The sequence below is a fragment of the Gymnoscopelus microlampas genome, assembly GCF_963454915.1.
Source record: "Gymnoscopelus microlampas genome assembly, chromosome: 21".
Classification (NCBI taxonomy): Eukaryota; Metazoa; Chordata; class Actinopteri; order Myctophiformes; family Myctophidae; genus Gymnoscopelus; species Gymnoscopelus microlampas.
The window spans coordinates 19,099,306-19,117,402 of NC_139958.1; the positions used below are offsets into that span (position 1 = coordinate 19,099,306).

The following is an 18,097-nucleotide window of genomic DNA, read 5'->3' on the forward strand; positions in this document are numbered from 1 at the left end:
TTCCCACTAGAACTGATGATTAAAATTGTCTGCATTAAAGCTAATCATTTCAGACAGATTGTGCAGGGCCAATAAGACACTGTAAAAAGCTTCACACAGCCCTCACAACCCATTTATTTTGTTTTTTATGCTGCAAACATTCAGAATGAGCTTACACTCACTGCCAGTGATGTTGTCAAAGACCCTGGCCTTGACAATGGAAGTGATGTAGAGGGGAATTCATCAGATAAACATAATATTGAGGAGTATCCTTATCATTTTATGATATTGTGATTATGATGCAATAAAACCCTCTGATCAATAGTCTCTTGAGCATCTCTCATCCTGTAGTCTCTCCATCACTACAGGATGCAGTTGTATTGTCTTTTGTTGTGGTGCCCATTCCCACACGGAAATTGGAGTAGAGGGAGTGCAGTGATTGGTGCCAGACCCCCCCTCCAGATAGAATATCACACATATTCAAGACATAACAGCGGCCTGCATCTGTTCCTCCTAGAGCACTAGCTGTTTCCCAAACAGTGGGTCGGGACCCATGTTTGGGTCGCGGACCAATTTGTATGGGTCACGAGTAAATATCAGTTTTAAAAAAGTTAAAACAAGAAAATCACTACTTCATCAATAAATCCCCTTTTTTTAAAAAGTATTTCATAAATAAAATTAAATATTTTATTTTAAAAAGAAGAAAAAATGATTTTGAAGAAGTAGTGAAAATAGCAGATGTACACGCTCACAACGTGGCACGAAGCGACGCATTGTGAGCTTGTAGATCTGCTATTTTCACTAGCAAACATCTAATTTCTCTTTTGGGTCTTGAGCTAAAAGGTTTGGGAACCACTGTCATAGAGAGGATATTCCTTTCCCTGACCAACCTAAGGAAGGTGTACAGTACAGGCATGAGTTTATAGAGAGGTGTTATTGAAAAATCTATACTTTTTATTGCGCGTTTTATGGGACGTCTGATTTCCCCACAAAATAATAACATGATCAGTGTATATATTTAGAACAGTAGAACCGTTGTTTGTAGACACTATTGAAGCTAAATATATCAAACATGTCACTAAAACATCTCTTTGTGAGATGTATTAAAGTGACTATGTGTTGGACATTTGTTTATGGACGGGGCTAAAATGTAGTGAGGCAAGATGTAGAATCAAGAATGATGAACCTCACAGCTAGAAAGAAGGTCCTGGGTTCGATTCCTGCCGGGGACGCTGTGGGCGCTGGGGGGCGTGTTCTCTCCTCCGCGTCATCAGTGCCCATACTCTAGGTGGGGTTGGCGAAAGGGTGGAGTTTGAATGTTCTCCCCGTGTCCCCTAGGGTAGGTACCCTCACAAAAAAACATGCAGTAATCCTGGTCTCTATACTGCCTCCCCCTGGTCAGCCGGGGCGCCTGATGGAGGGGAAAGGAACTGGTTGGAATAACGTGTTCTTCCACGCGCTACGTCCAACCAGGGAAACTCCCCCCTGTCAGGCGATAAGAAGCAGTCTGCTAACTCCTCATGCGTTGAAGGAAGCATGAGCTCGGTTCGGGGCTCTCCCCAGGCTGGCAGAGGGAGAGAAGCGCCCAGGATTACAAGCTTAGGCATTGGCAGTGGCACTGGGTGAAAAAATAGGGTTATAAAATCGTGGGATAGAAATTATAGAAAAAAATATAAGAATCAAGAATGATTGCACGGCCCAACAATCTCTAGAGGTCAATTGGACCCCAAACATAAAGGGTGTAAATTTCAGTGGAATATTAATGCCAGGTGTAAAAGTAATCTGGCTGAATAAAATGTGGAAATCATCGAGATATGGAACACATGTTAATGCCAGATGTAAATGGGGCCTATGGTATTTAATTGGCTTCTCCATTAAATCTTTCCCTATTACCTGGGCTGTCATAAGTCCATGGAGAATAATTATTAATGGTGCCAATGGGGGTCGCGAGTGAAATGCTACAAGCACTCTGGTCTTGGAATATTAAAGTTATCATCAGTGCATATTTTAAGGGGCCCGCTATCATATATTTTCGCATAAACACAGGTGTGAGGGGCAGTCATATAGTCAAATAATGAACAGCCAGTAGGCTAGAATGTAAGACAGCCTGTTGGCAACTTCTGATCTAACGTTGGAACAATGTGTGCATAATTTTTAGATTAGTAGCCTAACCTATAAAGGCCTGTTGGATAAACTGAGCATTTTATATCAGGGTTGTCGGCAACTTGGACAGATAAAAATGTTCTGAAATGTATTTAACCAAGGGGAATAAGACACCACAACGTCCTTGATTGACCGTCCTGTCATTAGCATATAGATAGATGGATGGACACACACACACACACACACACACGCACACACGCACACACGCACACACACACACACACACACACACACACACACACACACACACACACACACACACACACACACACACACACACACACACACACACACACACACACACACACACACACACACACTTAATTATTTAGTTTTAGTTTAGGCAAGGTTGGCCAACCATAAGCATTCACAACATAACAGCTCTGGCATGTTTAGCTTGTTGACTATGACTCAGCATGTACTTACTGTACTACTAACCGTTTTCCAAAGCTTTCCTTACTGTGTTTTTTTTGGTCTTCAATTAAGCCAGTGTTTACCATTCATCTCAGTACGGTGTGAAAATCTACTTGCAGGCACTTGAAACTTGCTTGAGATAGGAAATGCAACCCAGGATTTTATTGTGCTGTTATCGATTGTGAAAGTTAGGATGTTTTTGCATTTTAATATATTATAAAGCGCATACCGATTGGAAAAGAGTAGCCAAGAATAGCTCATGTAGAATAGATGAATTGACAAATGAAATGTAGATGTTTGTGGTTTATTAACTGCTCAGTTTTGTTATGCTATTGATTCATTATTCAGTTTGGTGGTAGCACTGTAATGATTTTGGACAAAATGTAAGCTTATGTAAAATTGCAATATTGACAGTTTTTCTTTTTCCTTTTTTTTGTTTTACCATTATCTATTCAGGGTAGGTTTGGTGATCATGAATACTCTTTTTCTGTAACTACCTTCTGTATACATACAGTTACTCACATTCACACCTCGGACCCCACCTGACCAGTATAGTACATCCACAGCCTTAGACTGTTGGCCATTGAGCAACTTTGTTACACTTGTGGGTAAAGTGCCTTGCTCACAGGCACAGGCACTTCAACGGAGGGTATTGAGGGAGAGGTGAATGATTTTCATTCTTTTTCTTTTTTTGGTCCAAGAGATTGAACCGGGAATGTCCTCCTGACTGACCCCGGGCGTGCTCCTCAAATCGTTAGGCAACTGCTACCACAAAAGATAAAGATATGGCTTTAAATTCCTCCCATTTAAGACCACAGTTCTACAGGCAGCAAATACAAAATTATTCTGTCAGTCTGTGGTATTTGCGCTGAAAAGGAGCACCTGTGCTCAGCTACTTTTAAGGACTCGAAAAAGAACAGAAAAACAAAACAAGATTTGTATGTTTGTATGTTTGCTTGCTTGCTTGCTTGCTTACATGTTTGTTTTTGGTTGTCTGATGCCACCGATCTCTCTCAAATATTTGTTTTAGAAATGATGTGGTTCCCTTCTCTTGGTTTCACTTTCCTGCTCACACTTACTGTATACTTCCCCATTTGTACTCATCACTCCTCCGTTCTTCATTGCATTAATCTTAGTCTTCTTTTTCTTCATTGTCATACATGGTGAACATCCGTTGAGAACAAGACATTATCATAATTCATAGCATGAACACACCTGAGGGAGCGATTGACAGCATGGGGCGTGGATGATGGGTGAGATGGAGGTGACAAATGCTCCCCTGTCTTTGAAGATGACATTTGTCTTGAATGACCCCTATTCACTATCTCATTTTACTGGCCACTCTGGCCCAAGCCTGGCTGGCACTGTGCAGCAAGTAAATAGCCCATGTCCAGATAAATCATCACTCCTTGCAGAGACTCCCAGCTCTACATATCTCACTTTAACTGAACTCCTGACGCATCACAGGTCTCTGCAAACAGGACAGCCTATACTACCCAGGGTAGTATAGGCTGCTGATGGATAGTTGTTTTCCTTGTGTAGCTTTTTTAGAGATCTCCTTTTTAGACTTTTTGTGTGTGTGTGTCTTGGAGACAATGGGAAAAGAATAGGCTACTTTCATATTCAGTCTCCTCAGCAGCGCAAATGGGGTAGAACATGTTTAGATGGGTCATAGGAGATCCCCTGAGGGTTTGTGATTTTTCTGACAACTGGAAGGAAAGCAGAAATCGTGCTTTCTTCAGCACACAGAGACACGCACACACCACTGTACACCCCAGTTTAAATTCCCCCCAGCAAGTATTGATTTGCAGATGGAACGGCCTATGCAAACTGTGCTATCATCCATTGTAGAGTGGCGGGGAGACCTAATTTCGAAGATTAACCGAAAAGAGAACATCGCTTTTTATCCACTTGGCTGTACCTCTTTTGGTTAATTTAAGTGACTTTGCCATGCCCTGGATTCTAAGAAGTGATTGTTCATGCCTTTAAAAGTTTCTTATTACTTTTGCCCTTGGTTCTGCCAAAAAAAAAAAGAGAGTGGTCAGCATAGTTCTGTAACTTCTTGTACTTTGTATTTCTCCACGGAATCAACATTGGTTTGGGAAACTCTGAGACACACCCACACACCTCACACCCTCCTCTCCCTTCGTTTCTCCATCTATCCCATCAAATCGCTCAATCTCCTTGAAGGCCTAGTCCAATATATGGCGGTATTAACGATGTTAACTGAGTTGTGCCGTTATCTCCCTAGAATAACTTAAGCCAAAACCATATAACTCCAGACTGGGGCGTTCTGCTAATCAAACCTGGGGTCTAATCCCATATTAATATTCAGGATTGAAAGATTTTGTTCACATATTAATCAGTTTCCCATATATATGAGTGTGTGCAGTGAAATGCTGGTGTGGCAGCCCCTCCGTCGAGTGTGCTAACAAGGTTCAACTTACAAAATACAAGGTACAATACTTGTACGGTAATAAAAGTTATAATACAAGTAAGGTAATAAGGAGTAATAAGTAATAACGTGTAAAAAGAATAGTGTGCGTGTGTGTGTGTGTGTGTGTGTGTGTGTGTGTGTGTGTTTTGGGGTGGGGGGGAGACAGCTCTTTAAAAAGAAAACATCAATATACACAGACATTGTTGGTATTTGCCATGGATCGTCGCCTTAACAAGACATGTAGTTTGTCAAAGAAAGGGCATGTAACAGGATTGTTTTGCATTATAGTATGCTTGCTTCAGCCCTATCAATGTCAGCAAATCTGCTCAATGGTGCGAGTAAAACCTGCTTTGTGGATTTTCCTCCACACCTTATACATAGCTCGATATTGCAGTGTTGTCCTTCGTCTTCGAACTTCAGAGTATCGTAGGCTCACACTACTCTATTATACATGTGTTCCTGACCACCAAATATGGTCAGAGTGGGTGGATCTCAATGCATTTTGGACGGAATCACACCTGTATTTAGAGCTGTCCTCTTGACAACGGACCACCCAAGTCTCTTTGTTGTGTTAAGTCTGAACAGGGCCTACCGTACATTTCAGTCAGGTTTTTAGATCAAATGAACCACTTGAACCCTATATACTTCATTGACCTGGGGTCTCCCGGGGGTCTGACTCTGCACTGTGCCCCCTCCTTTTTTCCCTCCACACCAATTCTCAAAATAGCCAATCTGTAAGCTCACACCGCATTGAAACGGGAGCTTGTAGATCTGCTATTTTTTTTGCCTATTATGACATGCCCAGAATAGCGACGCTAATTAATGTTCATGTGGTTAACTATTCTCAATGGCCTCACACTTAGAATCACTCAGACTTCACTCTCTAGCAAAGCATCTATTCTTGTTTTCTTTTTTCTACGTACTGTATGTCTACATTCAACATGAAAGGCAACAGTAATTTTATATTATATATATTCTTTTATATTATATATATATATTATATACAGAGTGCCGCGCTATGAGCTTGTAGATCTGCTATTTTTGAAAAATCAAGAAAATGTGTGCAAATTAATATATTTATATTCTTTTAAAGCGAACATTTTTAACTCAAATCTTAGCTTCTGGGGGTCCCTGGAACAACATATTTTGAGATGGGGGTCCGCGGCAAAATACATATAATTTTGGGGGTCCTTGACATGAAAAAGTTTGAGCACCACTGATATAGAAACATATGTTTTTCAGAACACTGTTGGGATTTATAGGAGACATTTGTAGAATCGGCTTCAGGTCTTAAAGGGTCTACACCATGAATTTTAACTTTTTCTTCATTTTTGTGTGTTTTTGGTCTCCCCCACCTCTCTTCTGTTCCAACAAATACCCGACTTCGAGCATGCTGGCTTTCATAGGCTATCTGTGGTTTTTAAGTAAATTGGTCTGAAAACAGTCCGTCAGATTTGTTCCCCCTGCCTACGTCACGTCTGGGAACAATTCCTCCCGTCTTTCAGTTCTAACAACAACAAAAAAATCAAAAACTTTTACTTTTTCCACACAGAATCAGGACATAACATGCATACAAACTGGCTCAATAGCGCCCCGTGCCAAACAGGACAATGTGGTATTGCAGGTGAAAGTGCTTTATAAGCCAGAGAGAAGTTAGTTGGAATGAGTATATCCCGCGTCATCAGCGCCCATACCCAGGGTGGGGTTGGCGAAAGGGCCTACTCTGTGTGGAGTTTGCATGTTCTCCCCGTGTCTCCTAGGGTAGTTAATACCCTCACAAAAACATGTAGTAATCCTGGTCGCTATACCGCCTCCCCCATGACAGCCGGGGCGCCTGATGGAGGGGAAGGGAACTGGTTGGAATAACGTGTTCCTTCCACGCGCTACGTCCAACCAGGGAAACTCCCTCCTGTCAGGTGACAAGAAGGTCAGTTGGCTCTCATGCACTGAAGGAAGCATGAGCTCGGCCCTGGCCTCCCTGGCTGCGGGGGACTGGTGTAGCGCTGGTGTAGGGCTGGTGTAGCGCCCAGGATCACTTAGGAAATTGGCACCGGGTAAAAGAAATGGGTTACAAAAATCGCGGGATAAAAATTATTTGAAAAAAAAAAGGAATGAGTATATCTGAGGCTTGATTTAGGCTCAAACCTTTTGAAAAACGTTTGAGGGACATAAACAATATGATATTAAATATTATTATTATTTTTTAAATTCATGGTGTAGCTCCTTAAAGGCTATGCTGACGAGACCTGCATTTACACATTTCCAATGATTCCAACAATCGTCACACCTGTTCCTTGACTGTCAATCCAAAATCCATCTCTGTCTGACAATTGTTTTGTTTGAGCCCACATCTAACTAGGGCTGTTTTGTTCTTAAAAGGCTGCTAATGGTGCCTCATTATTCAGATGGCACCCTCATTTCTCCTTCTTGACAAATTATTATTCCAACCATACGACATGCAATCAGGGTGACCTTAAGAAATGATTAAAAAAAGAAAAACTGATCTAGATACATTTTAGACTATGATTGAACCCTTAAACAAAGCATTAGCATGATGAACGTGTTGGCTTTCTTTCATTCAAGCAATATTGCAAAAGAAAAGCTCCATTCTCAATAGGAACAAAGATACTGAAAGGCTAATGTAGGCTTTTATTTCAAATGGATTGGGATCTGGCTCTCATTTCTGGGTTTGCCAAAATGTCAGCTGAGGTACTACTAATTGAAAATGTTGTAGCTAGAAAAGAAAGAAAGAGGGAAAAAAAACAGGGTCTAATAAAGGCTTCCATTTGGCAGTGTTGATTTTGACAGCAAATTTTGATTTAGTTTTAGTCATAGTCTTTAGTTTTAGTCATAGTCTTTAGTTTTAGTCATAGTCTTTAGTTTTAGTCATAGTCTTTTGAATACAATTCCATTTAGTTTTAGTCATATTTTAGTCATCTGAAATGTTATAGTTTTAGTCTAATTTCGTCAACTAAATATCATAAGATTATAGTCAACTAAATCTACAACTAAAAATTAGTCGACTAAAATGTATTGTGGCGGTGCCTTGATGGTGTCGTAATGGCTGATTTTACACTTTGCATGCTGAAAATTTGCATGCTGAAAATAGCCGATCTACAAGCTCACAACGCGTTGCAGCGCGACGCGTTGTGAGCTTGTAGATCGGCTATTTTCAGAGCGCAACACCCGAGCGCAACCAAACTTTAATGACTTGTTTACTGGATCTCTTCTCCACTAGTCCCTCACGAACATTTTAGTGCAGTTTTTATTTGTTGACGCAATTGCCAATATATTTAGTTTTAGTCATAGTAGCTTATTTTTTATTTGTCTTTAGTTTTTTTTGTGAAAAAAGGTAGTCGACGATCATTTTTCGCCATAGTTTTAGTCGACGAAATCAACACTGCCATGTGGATCTCGGACTTTATGTGGCCAGTCTGTGACATCAGTCACCTACTGCATGATGTCAGTCGTCTCCATGTGCAATTCCAGTATGAAACTAAAGTTAAATATTTCAGAAAGTATAAAACACGTGATAGAAGATCATGGAGTTATGTCCTTATCCTACTGGCAGTGTGCACAAGACATGTAGTCCAGCAGTTTGCGATGTTATCATCACACACACACACACACACACACATGCACACGCACACGCACACACAGTCTCACAGATCCATTTCTAGATGGCTTGTCCCATATAGGAGCCATGCTGTAAAAATAAATAACGAGAGAGAGATACCACATCACTTGGTTTTATCTACACTATTCATTGTATTTGCATATAAACCATGTGAACGGTCTAACACGCTGTACAGTATGTTAGAATCCCTGTCATGTTATATCCCACTGACCTAAAATCCTCCTCTACAGCAGCTAGAACACCATATAGAAATTTGCAAGGTACTGTAGGAGAAGGGCCTTGGGCCGACTGTGACCCACACGATGTCATGGGGTCAAACACAAGATAGCCTATATAAAAATCCATTGGGCGGGTTGCCATGAAACTGGCTGAGAGCCTTCATGATCCCTGGAGGATGAACCATAATCATCATTTGAGTGAGCCCACGACCTTGTGTATAGTGCCACCCTCAGGCCAACATTTCAACTTTGCACACACGATGGCTCATATAATATATTAGGCGGATTGCAGGGTGAACCCTACTGATTTTGGTGACCCCATGGCCTTTCACCTATAGTGTCTCAGTCAGTGAATACCCCCCCACCTCCTGTAATTACAATGATGTCTGAACTATAAAAGTAATGGCAGCACACTAGTGTCCATTCCGGTGTGCCGTCTGCTTAAATAACTATTGACATTGTCAAACAGTAGGTGTCCTACCAGAGATACCTGATGAAGGTCGTTTAGACCGAAACCTTGTAATAAACGACTTGTTTGCTGTAAGTGAAGACAGTGTGCGGGATTTCCATTTCATGTTTCATGCGCTCCTACGCACTTGTCCCAGTAGGTGTGCAGAAGGACCCTTTTGGTGCCGCGCTACGAGCTTGTAGATCTGCTACTTTTTAATAGCCAAAGTATAAAATATGAATAAAGGGGTTAAAATGATTGTGACGCTTTATTAACACATTTTGCTGGGGACCCCCTGGTATCTCCCCAAGGACCCCTGGGGGTCCCCGGACCCCATTTTGAGAACCAATGCAGGAAGCTTTACTTGCCATCGTGGGTTTGTGTTTGCTTCCATGGTCTCCATTTCTGTAGCGCCCTTAACCAAAGCACTTTACAATATGCATTGCATTCACCCATTCACACTCAGACAGCGGACGTTACCATGCGAGGTCTTGCTCAAAGACACGTCGACACAATGCTACAGCAGGAGGATGTGAGAGTCCTTCCGGCTCCCAAACAGCCGCTCTACCACTGCCACTCAGCCCCACGCTTAATGCTTGTATACTGTACCTTGTCGAACCCTAACCACTTTAAGACCAACAACCCATTAAGACCTGAGGCCGGTTCTACAAATGCCTTCTAAATCAGTAGTTCCCTTTCAGAAAAATTTAAAAATAGCAGATGTACAAGCTCGCAGCTGTGAGCTTGTACAGTACATCTGCAGCCAACGCACAAATCTAAAATGACACAGATGCTTTCCCGGTTTTAATGGGTTAAGTCTTACTGTATATGACGAATAGTGACAATAGATGATTTACAAGCTCACGCAAGCTTGCATAGATATACATCTCACGACTTTTGAGGTGTTAAGGCCGTTTCAGACTATTGACGCGGGCGTTCACGCAAGCTTGCATAGATATACATCTCACGACTTTTGAGGTGTTAAGGCCGTTTCAGACTATTGACGCGGGCGTTCTTGCTTGGATCAGCGAGGATCGCGCCGCGCCCCTCATGTGCAGACACAAATGCGTAGCATGAAACAAGCACGAGAATTTCACGGGACCGTGCACGCTCGCCTTTCCGCCCTTCAACTTCTCCGCACGTCCCAACTAATGGCCCGTCTCTCATTGAAAATGAATTACTATAGGCATGTCAATCGCTCGCCGTCTGAAAGGGCCTTTAATGTTGAAAGTATTCACACTTTGAAATCCGCATTTTAAGTGGTGTAAGACATATTTTACATGTCTGCCATTTCCACTCTGTCTCTCTGTTCCACAGCCATCGACGCCAAGCAGGAGGCGGTGGAGGACTTGATGCAGAGGTTCAAGGAGAGTTTCCGCACGCCCAACCAGACCATGGACATGGTTCACTTTCAACACGTCACACATAGCTCGTCCACGGGGCGCAAGAGGGGCCCTTCATGCCACACCAGAGGTAAGAAGAACCATTGTTACCATTACTGCCCATAGAAAACATGTATTGACCATATTCACACATCCTATTCAGTCAGTGGTCGCTAATATTGTCCATGAGCGGGTGGACCCAAAATGCAGAGACCGATGCCTATAGTTTCAGACGCAATGTCTTTACTTGGGAATTCAGCACACAACAAGGTGTACTGTGCGTTTTCATCGTGATACCGATGATGATACTGAAGGACTTAAACTACTGTGTACTATGTTAGTTCCATTGGTCCAAGCTGGAATGATCAATCGATTGATTGATCATTAAAACAAACATGCATTGAAAATGCACACAGTCCATCCATTTGACCACTTAAAACACATTCACTGCCAGGTATTAATTAATTAATTCATCTGCCACTGCCACCGGTTTGACCTTATTTTGAGTCTTTTTCACGATCCACAGATCTTTTTTTTTTTTCAACACGGATGTAAACAAACGATATCTCCATGGGGAGACGAGTCTCTCCTCTTTCCACCGGAACAAAAAAATGTTAACCACGATCGTCCGTTCTGTTGTTATCGGCTGTTGAATATGGCTAGTTTTCACCAAAAAACGCATTCTAGGAGAAGAAATCCGAGCTAGATGTGTTTTTCTAAATCTCACAGGCATTCGGCTGACGTGTTAAGTGGTCAGAGGGGGGTGGACCCTTGTGATTTCCGAGTGTGCTCCGATCCAGCAACGCATCACAATTTACAATTGCAATGTAGGCATTTAGCAGACTCTCTCATCCACAGTGACTTACAAGCACAAGATCAGAATAAGCAAGAGTAAGAATGAACCCACAGTCAACAAACAACAGGGCAAATTGTCACATAAGTAGAGTGCAAAGAAAACAATGTAGTGCCTCAAAGAAACTAGCCTAGACCATGTAAATGTCCTTCCAAAACAGAACACGGTACAGCGGGAGTGGGCAGAGGCATATTTCAGTGGACTGCAGGCTGGTTTGTGTTGCCACATCCAAGTGACTAATTTTAAGGTATTTTGGTAGATGGATATTATTTTGTCCTTTGTTACTGTATGTCTTACACTGTATAGGTTCTGACCCTCTACTCTACGCATTAGCATTTCAGAGTGAAACTATATTATAGATTAGTCATTAACCTTGAACAGTTTGCTTGCCCTGGATTGATTCACTTGTCACCCTAATATAGAGATGCACTTACATTTTTTTGCATATTTTACATAATGCACGTAGCACTAATGATCATTGTGGCTTAAGATAAATGATTTGCCTGTGAATGATAGTGTTAGTGTTGTGGCGCAGTAGTGTTCTCATGCCAGCTAGAAAGCAGTGGAGGATAGCGTTGGGATATATAGGGGATTCATTTGGCAGTTTTCTTAGTTGCTGTTATGGGATTAACTCTGACAGGTTTAAAGGTTATCATTTTGTCATTGGAGTGAATGAATACTGGTGTAGTACTTAACATTTCTGAGCAAATGACATGTATTCAAGACTTTTCCAATGCTAAACAAACCCCTTTCAAAATTCTTAGAGATTTCCTCTTAGTAGTATAGTAGTAAAATAATCTCCTTTAATCCATTGAGACCCGGAAAGTATCCATGCTTTTTTTTATGTATTTGGCTATTCAAAAATAGCAGATCTACAAGCTCATAGCGCGGCACCGAGTGCCGCGCTATGAGCTTGTAGATCTGCTATTTTTTTGAAAAAACGTGAAAATGTGTGCAAATCTTTGAGTTATACATTTTTTAAAGCGAGCATTTGTAATTCAAATCTTTGCTTCTGCTCGGGGTCCCTAGAACACAATATTTCAAGATGGAGGCGGCAGTCAAATACATATAATTTTGGCGGTTCTTGACTACAGCAACATCAGTTTTTTTCAAAAAAAAATTAGAATCCCCCGAAGCAAAGAAAGAAAAAGATACAAATATTCACTTTAAAAGATATATATTCAAAGCTTTGCACACTTTTTCATGATTTTTCCAAAAAAATAGCAGTATCTACAAGCTCGTAGCGCGGCACTCGGTGCCGCGCTATGAGCTTGTAGATCTGCTAAGCGCAAAGAAATCTTAAAATGACACAGATGCTTCCCCGGTCTTAATGGGTTAAAGGTCTTTTAATTGCGAGTGAAAGTGCATTCTCGACACAAAAGGGGGTTAGTCCAGGATAACAAACACGCGAGTGGGACAAGCGCATTTCTGTTTTCCTACTTCTTAGTCGAGGAAGAAACTCAATTAGCGGAGCGAGGTAAAAAGGGGAAGTTCATTGGCCAGGCTCAGAGGATTAGTGCTGCGTAAAGGAAATGAACGCGTTGTCAAATTCCCCGAGATACGTCGAGGGTGAGGAGGACCGAGAGAACGCGTCGGGCTGGTCAAACACTTAACTTTTTTTCCCATTTAACTCAGCTCGACACAGCTTTTTTCACGCAGTAAATTAGCTGCCTTTCTCATGCTGTCTCCCCAAGCCCAACTGTATATTTGCATGTTTTACATGGATGGTGTTTTTTAAGTAGATTAAGCTTGAGTGCAGCTGCAAGGTTTTTTTCTTCCCTTGTTGTCACTGATGACTTTGGCATCGTAATGAGCCAGGGGCCATCCTGGAGACGGGCCCCTTTGGCTTAGTGGCACAGCCATCCGTGCTGCGCGGGTCTGCCCGTGGGTGAGACTAGACAGACAGGGGGGAACGGAGGGCACCATCTGTGCAGTTTATTACAAGTCACACTGATGGGTGACGCTAATAATATAGGTGCGCAGGTTCCTTTTGAATTAATGGAACAAGTCAAGTGGAACACGGCAGGTCGCTCCTGGTGCATTCATTTAAGGAGGAATGATGCATGCCTGCTATCAAGGATAACGGCTGAGCAGTGTAGAGAGTTAGACAGACAGACAGACAGACAGACAGACAGTGACATCAGATGTTTGAGATCATACAAATCGTTTTTGTTTGTTTTAAGTTAGACTCTCCTTTACATATTGCTAGTGTCAGAGACAAGTATGATGTCATCTCTAATGGAAACGGTTATTTTGTGACCTTAATTCATATGTAGCCAGTGTGGTATCACTAAATGACTTTGATTCAAACACTACCATTATTGTTAGTTATTAACAGAACAACTTCACTGAGCTAGAATAGACTCACTGCTGTCTAAAATGCCAAGGTAAAACATTTAGTCTACACACAGTCAATCTGGGAACCCATCGTCAAATAAAAAGGAAAAACAGTGCCTGTAGCGTTTTTCACTTTTGCATTTGACTCTGGGGGGGAGTGATTAAATAGACCGACAATGAATGGAAACCGGCGTTTGGTCTCTGCCCTCAGCCCTCCACGTCCGGTGGTGTGCCTACGTTTTCATTCCCACTAACAATATTTCTCCACGGAACACTAACACCACTTCTCCCAGAGAACATGGATCGTTTTGGTTACAAGCCCACTTGTTTCTATGATGAAAGAGCAAGTTAATGTTACTAACTTTCCGTGGTTTTGTCGGCTCCGAGGACGCTATTGTTAAATGAGTTTGGGTTTGTTTCCAGTGGGAAGCGAACGCGCAGATGTAAATCCCGCCCAATACTACATTTGATTGGGTAAAGCACGGCCTGCTTCCTGATTTGAAGGCACGCCCACTTGTAGGCCAATGCTCATACGTTCTGAACGGGGCTCCCGACAGATTCAGTAGAGCTCTGAATCTGTGCTTGAGAGATTAGTCTACAGTAGATACCATGTTGAGTGACATATTCGCTCAACATGACACAAATGTGTGGTGACATAAGTCACCACACAGTTTTGTCATGAGCTTTTTCTCCCTTTTTTTCCTATAACAATCGTCTACCTTATTTGCATGTACGTACCTTTGTGTACCTTATTCCCTGCTGCGGTGTTAATGCCTTTCCATGCTGGCGAGGAGCAATGGTATTGTTTTGATGTACATCTTTTTGGCTCAGTAAGATGAGAATAACTTCATGCTTATTATCCCTCTTATCTCCTGTTCATTTGCTGCTTTGAAGTAGCACATGAAAGTATTGCTGTGCTGTGCTCTGTGTGTGTGTGTGTGTGTGTGTGTGTGTGTGTGTGTGTGTGTGTGTGTGTGTGTGTGTGTGTGTGTGTGTGTGTGTGTGTGTGTGTGTGTGTGTGTGTGTGTGTGTGTGTGTGTGTGTGTGTGTGTGTGTGTGTGTGTGTGTGTGTGTGCGTGCGTGCGTGCGTGCGTGCGCGCGCGCGTGTACATGTGCGTGTGCGCACATGCTTTTCGTAGGGCTGTTTCTAACTAAAGATTCAGTAACAGAGACTGCCTGTGTATTTGTTAGCAATAAATACCAGATAGGCTGTGGTCATGCCTGTGTGTGTGCGTGTGCGTGTGCGTGTGCGTGTGCGTGTGCGTGTGCGTGTGCGTGTGCGTGTGCGTGTGTGTGTGTGTGTGTGTGTGCGTGCGTGTCTGTTTGCCTGCGTGCATAACGCACACAGTCAGGTAGATAGTCTGTAATTGCCTATGTATTGTTGGGCAATAAATGCCTGATAGGCTGTATGGCCATGCGTATTTGTGTGTGTGTGTGTATGTGTGTGTGTGTGTGTGTGTGTGTGTGTGTGTGTGTGTGTGTGTGTGTGTGTGTGTGTGTGTGTGTGTGTGTGTGTGTGTGTGTGTGTGTGTGTGTGTGTGTGTGTGTGTGTGTTTTGTGGCACGTTGATGGTGCCTGAATTTGTTCTGTGCTCGGCTGCTCTCTGCCAGAATCCCTCAATCTCCACTCCAGACAAAACACAATGATTACAGCTATGAGTCCACAGCCCATCGCTTCTCTGTGACAGGTCATGCAGCTGATCTACTGCCATTGCCAAGCTCTCTCTCTGTGTGTGCGTGTGTGTGTGTGTGTGTGTGTGTGTGTGTGTGTGTGTGTACGTGCGTGTGTGTGTGTGTGCACGAGCGCGCGCGCCAGCACGCTTGTGTATGTGCAACTGATGTTATACTTTGCCGTGTGCCGGTGTCATGGGCCAAAAACAGCTGATCTACAAGGTCATAATTAATGGCATCAAGCCACATTGTGTAGATTTTCTACGCGAGACACAAACACGGGACAATATATGAATTAAGCCATTGGTTCTCAAAGTGGGGTCCGGGGACCCCCAGGGGTCCTTGGGGGGGTTCCAGGGGTACCCAGCAAAATGTGTTAATATAGCAACAATGTTAACCACTTTTATACTTTGGCTATACAAAAATAGCAGATCTACAAGCTCATATCGCGGCACTCGGTGCCGCACTATGAGCTTGTAGATCTGCTATTTTTGAAAATTTTGAAAATTTGTGCAAACCATTGAAAATATATGTTTTTAAAGCGAACATTTGTAACTCAAATCTTTGCTTCTGGGGGTTCCTGGAACAAAATATTTTGAGATAGGGGTCCGCGGCCAAATACATATCATTTTGGGGGTCCTTGGCATGAAAAGGTTTGAGAACCACTGAATAAGCAATATGAACACATGGGAACAGAGAGAGAAAAGTTCAAAACATACTGATGAATTACAGTGACTGTACTCTGGCCTGATGGATTATCAAAGTTGTATAGTACCCTGATTATACATGCTGCTAGCTAAGCGTAGTCATACTGAAGTAACTCCCACAAGGATAATACGTGCCTGACCGTCTGTCTAATCTGCTGTTAATGTTTGTCTCCTGATCAGTTTCCTTTACATTCACTTTTCATTCACCTGGAATGACCGTCAATATGGTGATCGGACTTGAACTTGGTTCAGATGAGGATAGAGGACATTTCAGGCAAGAGACCTCAGACCCAGCCATTGGGTGATGCTGAATATATTACCAAGCCACAAGCTGATGTACACGTACTCTGGCCCTGGGCCATTCACACTATAGGGGGCCCACCCTTTTTTATAGCACAGAATTTGTGTATGCCAGTCAAATATTTATCATGCTCTTTTCTTGATTATTGCAATTGTGATCACTTAACCCATTAAGACCTGAGGCCGATTCTACAAATGTCTTCTAAATCCCAACAGTTTTCTGGAAAAAAACGTATGTTTCTATATCAGTGGTGCTCAAACTTTTTCATGTCAAAGACCTCCAAAATGATATGTATTTGGCCGCCGACCCCCATCTCAAAATGTTTTGTTCCAGGGACCCCCAGAGGCAAAGAATAGAGTTAAAAATGTTCGCTTTTAAACAATATATATTCAAAGATTTGCACACAATTCTTCTAAAATAGCAGATCTACAAGCTCGTACCGCGGCACTCGGTGCCGCGCTATGAGCTTGTATATCTGCTATTTTTGAATAGCCAAAGTGTAAAATAATGCTTTAGCTCAAACGAAAAAGTGACACAGGTGCGTTCCAGGTCTAAACAGGTTAAAAAAAAAAGTTGCTTTACAGCAGAATAAATGAAAGGAAAATGAAAAATATCCATAGCAGATGGCACAAACCAGTGTGCATTACACTCTACCATTGAAACTTCTCACTGTCCGGGTGGTGTCGCCATGTGTTTTGGAGGAGGCATGTTTGTATCTGTTCATACTGTGCCCTTCCCAAGCCAACAGTGGAGGTTAGCTGCAGAGCATCAGGGACCACAGTACACTTACTGTAGATGGGACATTGTCTGAACAGGAGGAGAAACAAATACTGTTTTTCAACAGAAGATGGCAAAAGATAAATAAGAATGAAAGTAAAAAGTGAAGCAGAAAGTATTGTAATAGCAGATGGGGAAACGGCATAGTTCTATATCTCATTTTATAAAGGTCTAAGCTCCAAGTCCGTTTCAAGACTGCAAAAACCTGATAATTTTAAACTTAAGTCTGGACTTGGAGACAGAAAAGCTCTTCTGAGGATGCTCTCTGGCTTGTAGACAGTTAAACGGTCTTCAAGGACAGGAAATACAGTATATATGTAAGGTGTAAGTCCATGTAATGCCTTAAAAGTTTTTTTAATAAGCTGCAGACAGTAAGAGGTAAATCCATGAATAACCTCATGGCCAGAAAGGGCTAAAAAAACATTTTTCAAAAGGAATAGAATAAGGCTCATATCACTCTTGATTACATTTAATTGCTAAAATGTAAGCCTCAACATAATTTAAACTGCTAGGGTCACTAGTTTTAATTGGAACATAAAGCATACGTGTATCTTCTACGTGAAGATGAAATTAAATATGTGTATTAATAAGAAGGATAAGAAGTCTTATATGATTGGAAGCATAAAGGGGCAACCTCAGTGATGGACACACGGTAGTTGAGGTGTGTGCGTAAGAAGTGTGGCCAGATAAGTGTGATAAATGCTATTGCTACGCCAAGGTGCAAAATAATTCAAATCAGTCACAGCGTCAGCAGTAAGGTCACTTGGCAACTTC

General features: G+C 42.1%; 1 protein-coding gene across 1 annotated transcript in view; it reads left to right on the plus strand.

The window, feature by feature from the left end:
• astn2 (astrotactin 2) overlaps positions 1–18,097 on the plus strand; it is a gene marked incomplete at both ends in the record, with an annotated part of 637,213 nt that overhangs the window by 190,631 nt on the left and 428,485 nt on the right. Inside the window, one exon of the mRNA XM_084047140.1 lies at positions 10,614–10,769. Coding sequence (XP_083903266.1) covers positions 10,614–10,769 — 156 coding nt within the window. The remainder of the gene's footprint in view (positions 1–10,613; positions 10,770–18,097) is intronic.